This window comes from Chrysochloris asiatica, unplaced genomic scaffold (assembly GCF_000296735.1).
Source record: "Chrysochloris asiatica unplaced genomic scaffold, ChrAsi1.0 scaffold00132, whole genome shotgun sequence".
In the NCBI taxonomy this organism is placed as follows: domain Eukaryota; kingdom Metazoa; phylum Chordata; class Mammalia; order Afrosoricida; family Chrysochloridae; genus Chrysochloris; species Chrysochloris asiatica.
In genome coordinates this window covers 8,501,442-8,507,736 of record NW_006408650.1, presented here as the reverse complement: position 1 = coordinate 8,507,736, position 6,295 = coordinate 8,501,442, and the positions used below count along the sequence as shown (strand labels likewise).

Below are 6,295 nucleotides of genomic sequence, written 5' to 3'. Positions count from 1 at the left end.
CGAAACTACCAGCTGCTCCGCGGGAGAAAGATGAGGCTTTCTACTCCTGTAAAGATTTACACCCTCGGAAACCCTGTACAAGGTCGCTATGGGTTGGAACCGACTCGATGGCACTTCACAACAACAACAACAAAAAGAGGGTCAAGAAAAATGGAGCCATAGAAGAGAAAAATAAGAGAGAAATTAAATTAAAAAAAACACAAACACTTAGAAAAACTAGGGAGAAGGAAGATGAAAACGAAAGAGAATTGTTGTTGTTCAGTGCCATCGAGTCAGTTCCAACCCATAGTGACCCTGTATAGTGTTCCAAGGAGCAACTGGTGAGCTTGAACTGCCAACCTTGTGGTTCAAACGGCTTTGCAGTCTTGTGCATTAACCCACAGGGCCACACCAGGACTCCAGAAAGAGAATAGAGAGAAAGAGAATAGAGTAGTAAAAAAATAAATAAATAAAAATGAAGAAGAGAGGATATAAGCAACAGAAGTAAAAAAGAAACACCCAAAGTGGGAATGTTGTTGTTCCGTGCTATCGAGTCAGTTCCAACCCATAGCGACTGTGTATAGGGTTTTCAAGGAGCAGCTGGTGAGCTTAAACTGTAAAAGTGGAAGTAGGAAGGATAAAATTCAAGAGAATGAAAAGAGAAGAACAAATAAGAAAAGAAAAACAACAAAAGGAAAGCCCCCAAAAAACCCCAAACCCAAAAAACCGTGAAGTTGTTGAACCTGGAGAGGAGAAAAGTATGAGGGTTCCTGCCAGCCAAAGACCTCCCAAGGTGGGTGTAGAGGGGGTGTGACAGAGGAGGCCATGGCCCTAGGTGGAGCTCCTACCTTAGGTGTTATCTGTGTTCAGCGCACTCAATCCAGGAATAGTCTGTGGAGACCCTTGGTGGAGTTAGTGTGTTAGGACCACAGGGCAGCTGGGGGCAGGGTGGCTGGTTAGGAGGGCTTCCACAGGACTAATGCTGGTCTGGTTGCACTCTGTGTTCTGTGTGTCTGAAATGGAGCCCACTTGAATCCAGGCACCAAAGTGGCATAACTGACCCTTGCCTTACACTGCTGTGGCTCCCAACCACATGGCTCCCAACTCCTGGAGAGCAGGGTCTGCACTGGGGGTGGATGAGGGCGGGAGCTGGCTACACTTCTGGTCACCAGGGAAACATGGGGAAAAAGAAGGAATTACACCTTGCCCACTTGCGTGTTTCCTGTGCAAATCTGCTCTGCCAGGCTACCTTCTGTCGGCCAAGCTGCTCACAAAAGTTTAAGGTGGTCGTGCCATATCTGGTCAGCTGTTCACCCATCAGTCTCTCTCTCCTGCAGTCCCTGCTCGGCTTCTCCTCCCAGCAAGCTCTCCATCTACCTCTCTAACCTTTCCTCTGAAGTTCAAGATTCATCTGTGTCTGTTTCATTTGGTCTCTCGTAACCACCACCACCATCTTTGTTGTAGAGGATCCATGTACTTCATCTGCCTACTCGGACATCTTGCTGAAAGTGTAGAGTAGGTCTTTAAAAAAGAAAACAAACCAAACCAAACCCAATGGCATTGAGCTGATTCATATAGAGTTTCTGAGACTAACTTTCTTACTGGAACATCTTTCTCCCTAAGAGCGGGTGGCTGCGTGCCGTGGAATCGATTCCAATTCATAGAAACCCTGTATAGAGTTTATGAGACTGTAAATCTTTACAGAAGCAGAAAACCTCATTTTTCTTCTGGAGTAATGTGCCTGCCGTGTAGTCAGTTCTGACTCACAGCGACACTGGATAGGGTTTCTGAGGCTGTAAATCTCTGTGGAGCACCTGGTGGACTCAAACTGCTGACATTGCTGTTAGCAGCCCAACAATGTCCACTATACTACCAGGGTTCCTTGGAGTAGGTCTTCTTGTTGTTAAGTGCCATTGAGTTGGTTCTGACTCATAGAGACCCTGTATAGTTTCCAAGGAGTGGCTGGTAAGTTTGAATCCCTGATCTTGTGGTTCAAACTTACCTTGCAGTCCAGCACATTAGCCGGCAGCGGCACACCAGGACTCCTGAGTTGGTCCTGTTGTTGTTAAGTGTTGTTGAAGTCGATTCTGACCCATAGCGACCCTGTGTTGGGTTTCCGAAGCTGTAAATCTTTACTGGAGCAAAAAACCTCCTCTTTCTCCTGCGGAACCGCTGGTGGTTTCGAACTGTTGACCTTGAGATTAGCAGCCCGATTCATAACCACTATGCTACCAGAGCTCCTGAGTTGGTCTTAGAGGCTGCATTTCCAGGGCCCCCTGCTCCCCCTGGTGGTGGCGGCAACTGAGGTCTACCAATCTCGTAAACCAGCTGGGACTGAGCTAGATAACATCTTTCTTCCTCAAGCTGGGGTCAGCCTCCTGCTCAGGGGGACAGCTGGTGACTGTGGGGGGCAAGTGGAGCTGGCCAGAAGAAAAGCAGCGGGTGAACTGACAGCTACCGCCCCCTTCCCCCATTTGCGTTTGTTCTGCTAATACATAAGATGGCCATGGGGTGGCGCCAACTCCATATTCAACTAATAACAGCAAGCTGGTGAGGGCTGTTGTCTTTGGAGTGATCTGGGCCACTCTGCGTGCCTTCTCTGGGCCTTAGTTTTGTTTTCTATCAATGTGAACAAGCGTCCATGATCTTTACAGTGCTCATGTATGGAGGGGGCTGGTGACAGAGTCTGGATGGATGAGTTCTTGAGCAGGTTCTAAAGAGGGTCGGGGGTCTGATGAGATGGGACTGCCTCGAAGGGGCACAGCCAAGCAAAGGCTTTTCCTGAGAGCCCTTCCAGCGCCCACAGTCCTCTGGGAGCAGGCTGTTTCTAACAACCTGGAAGCTCTGAGCTGTCATTTGTTTCAAAGAACCTTCTACTCACTCTGTTGTTGTTAAGTACCATGAAGTCGGTTCCAACTCATAGTGATCCCGCACAGGGTTTCCGAGGCTGTAAATCTTTACGGGAGCAGAGCGCCTCATCTTTCTCCCGGGGAACCGCTGGTAGTTTCGAACTGCTGACCTTGAGGGTGGCAGCCCAACTTGTAACCACTACGCTGCCAGAGCTCCTTTCTACTCACTCTACAGCCAACCAAATTCATGGTGGGCACCGAGCAGGGCATCGTCATCTCCTGCAACCGCAAGGGCAAGACGCCCGCTGAGAAGATAGTGTGCACCTTCCCGGGTCACCACGGCCCCGTCTATGCCCTCCAGAGAAACCCCTTCTACCCGAAGAACTTCTTGACGGTCGGGGACTGGACGGCCCGCATCTGGTCTGAAGACAGCCGGGAATCTTCCATCATGTGGACCAAGTGAGTGCAAAAGGGAATGGAGTGGAGTGGGGTTGAGGGGGCCAGCTTCGCCCAGGTGGTGGTTGTGTGGCCGTGCCTCGTATAGGGTTTCCGAGGCTGTTAGTCTTTAAGGGAGCGGAAAACCTTATCTTTCTCCTGCGGAAACGCTGGTAGTTTCGAACCGCTGACTGTGAGATTAGCAGCTCAACTCGTAACTACTATGTTACCGGAGCTCCTGCTTGGTTCAGGAGTCACTTAAAAACAAAACAAAACAAAACAAAAAACCCCAAAAAACAGAAAACCATCCCTGCCCTTTCCCATCCACCCACAAACACCAGAGCTTGTGTTTTAAAGTGGCTCAATGTATAAGTGCTCTTGTGTGGAGATTGTGGGTAGAAATGAAACCCTTCCCCAGAACGTTTGGAGGCTTTCTGTCCTGCTCTGGATTTTGCAGGTGCCTGCTGGCTGCCAGGCTGCCCTAAATTAGGAGAGAAGGAGGTGTGGGTGTTGGGCAAACCACCCTCTCCCGGGCCCTTCTCAGAACTCGCCGTTAGGAGGTGCTGGTGAGCCCAGGTCCTCTTCCATCTCTGCATGAGTTGAACAGATTTAGCATTTGGAACCGATTCAGTGGTTTCTAACAACAACCTACCAAACCCACTAACAACGAGTCAATTCCAGTATGGACTCTACAGGACAGAGTAGAATTATCTGTAGGTTTTCCAAGGCTGTAAATCTTTGTGGAAGCCAACTGCCACATCTTTCTCCTGCAAAGTGTCTGGTGGGTTTGAACCACTGACCTTTGGGTTTGCAGTCTAGTATTGTAACCACTGCTCCACTAGGGATCCTTTGCTGTTGTGGTTGTTAAGTGCTGTTGAGTTGGTTCCAGCTCATAGATATCCTGTATAGGGTTTCTGAGGAGCAGCTGGTGGATTTGAACCTCCAATCTCAAGGTTCAAATAACATTATGGTTGAATCTTTATCCTACAGCACCACACCAGGACACCAAGGCCCAAGTGGTGGACAGGTGGTGAGGTTCTGGTGGCTAGTGTCAAACATGAGCAAGAACTTCCTGCTTCTTCAAGCTCCCCTGGGGCCTGGGGAGCTAACAGAGCAGAAATGGGGATAAGCTCCCCCGTTCATCCCCCTATCCACACTGGCCCCTGACCAGTGATGCCTGGCTGCCAATAGGTACCACATGGCTTACCTCACTGATGGTGCCTGGAGCCCTGTGAGGCCGGCAGTTTTCTTCACCACCAAGATGGACGGAACCCTGGACATCTGGGACTTTGTGTTCAAGCAGTGTGACCCAGCCCTCAGTCTGAAGGTCATGTCCACCCCTGGTCCTGGCGGGGGGGGCGGGGGGGACTCTGGGATGGGGGTGTGTGTCTTTGGGTTGAGAAGCTTTCTGGAATGTCCCATGCTAGCTGCCTACCACTTTGCCTTTGGAAGACTATGTTAGCCCTGGTGGAGCAGTGGTTAAAGCACTCAGCTGCTAACTTCAAGGTCAGCAGTTCAAATCCACCAGCTGCTCCGAAAGAGAAAGAAGTGGTAGTTAGCTTCTATAAAGAAGACGCCTTAGGGACCCTGTGGGGGCGGTTCTCCTCTGTCCTGTGGAGTCTCTATGCAGCAGGATGGAAGCAAGGGGTTGGTTTGGTTCCTAGGAAGGAATCACCTACCCTCTCCCAACCCCAGGCCTAGTCCTTCAGAATCCCTGGACATGTGGCCCTGTGATGGACTCTTTAAGTGTGCCTGAGCTGAGTTGCATTGGCATGTGGGGGACTGAGGGAGGGAGGCATGTGGGGCTGGGAGGAGGTGGGGTTGATGGAGATGGGTTTTGATGCCAGTCTCTGTGTTTGAACTCCCTCCTGTGGGTCACAGGGAGTCCCTGAACTGTTTGAACAAGGCAGCATGGCTGACTCCACAAACACAGGTAACAGTACCTCCTCTCTCTTCCCCACCCGGGTCGGCCTGGCCCCTCCCCCCCACACAGGTGTGTGATGAGGCCCTCTTCTGCCTCCGGGTGCAGGACAATGGGTGTCTCACTGCTTGTGGCTCCCGGCTGGGGACGACCACCCTGCTGGAGGTCTCTCATGGGCTCTCCACCCTGCAGAGGAATGAGAAGAACATAGCGTCTTCTGTAAGTTCCCAAGGGCCTGTTACAGGAAACCCACCCCCTGCCACCCACCCCCAGGAAACTGGATGAACGGTTCTGGGGAGGCAGCATGGGACTCTAGGATGGGTACTGTAAATGGCTGTAGTGTCTGAACGTGTCTTCGCTCAGCCATTGAGCAGCTGAGTGACCCTAGACAAGCCTCTTTATTGTTCCGGCTTTCAGTTTTCCAGCTGTAGATCCACATGGTTGGTTGGCCTACTTCGATTTGTCTCATTTCAGACTACATATACAGGCGAGTTGCCTTGGGTTAGTTCAGACTCCCAATGCCCTGTGAACTGCTCCATAGGGTTTCCAAGGCTGTGACTTTCAGATAGGAGCTTACCAGGGTTTTCGTCCAAGGTGCCTCTGGGTGGGTTTGAACTGCCATCCTTTCAGTTTGTAGTTAAGCAAGTACTTAACCATTTGCGCCACCCAGGGACATACATATATGTGTATGTATGTGTGCATAGCCAACCCTAGTGGCACAAGCTTGATTGATAACGAAGGAGGTGGTTCGAATCCCTTGCCATTCCACTCAAGAGGAACAAATACATGGCAGGCCACTTCCTTAAAGCTTCAGCCTTGGAACCATCTTGTGGCAGGTCTCCTCTGTCCTCTAGCATCACTGTGACTTAGAATAGACTAGATGGAAGTTGCTTATGTGTGTGTGTATGTTTCAAAACGTTCATAGAAAATTTTCACTATATTTCAATGACATTTTCCCGTTCTTGCATAAATATATATATATACATATAACAACAACAACAACATGTATATGTTGTTGTTGTTAAGTGCCGTAGAGTTGGTTCTGACTCATAGCGACCATGTATAGGGTTTCCAAGGAGTGACTGGTGAACTTGAACCACCGACCTTGTAG

At 50.0% G+C, this 6,295-nt stretch overlaps 1 protein-coding gene across 1 annotated transcript in view; it reads left to right on the top strand.

Annotated features, from left to right (window-relative positions):
- DNAI2 (dynein, axonemal, intermediate chain 2) overlaps positions 1–6,295 on the top strand; it is a 37,416-nt gene that overhangs the window by 27,362 nt on the left and 3,759 nt on the right. Inside the window, exons 9-11 of the mRNA XM_006869690.1 lie at positions 3,064–3,287; positions 4,455–4,590; positions 5,293–5,403. Of these exons, the coding sequence (XP_006869752.1) occupies positions 3,064–3,287; positions 4,455–4,590; positions 5,293–5,403 (471 nt within the window). The remainder of the gene's footprint in view (positions 1–3,063; positions 3,288–4,454; positions 4,591–5,292; positions 5,404–6,295) is intronic.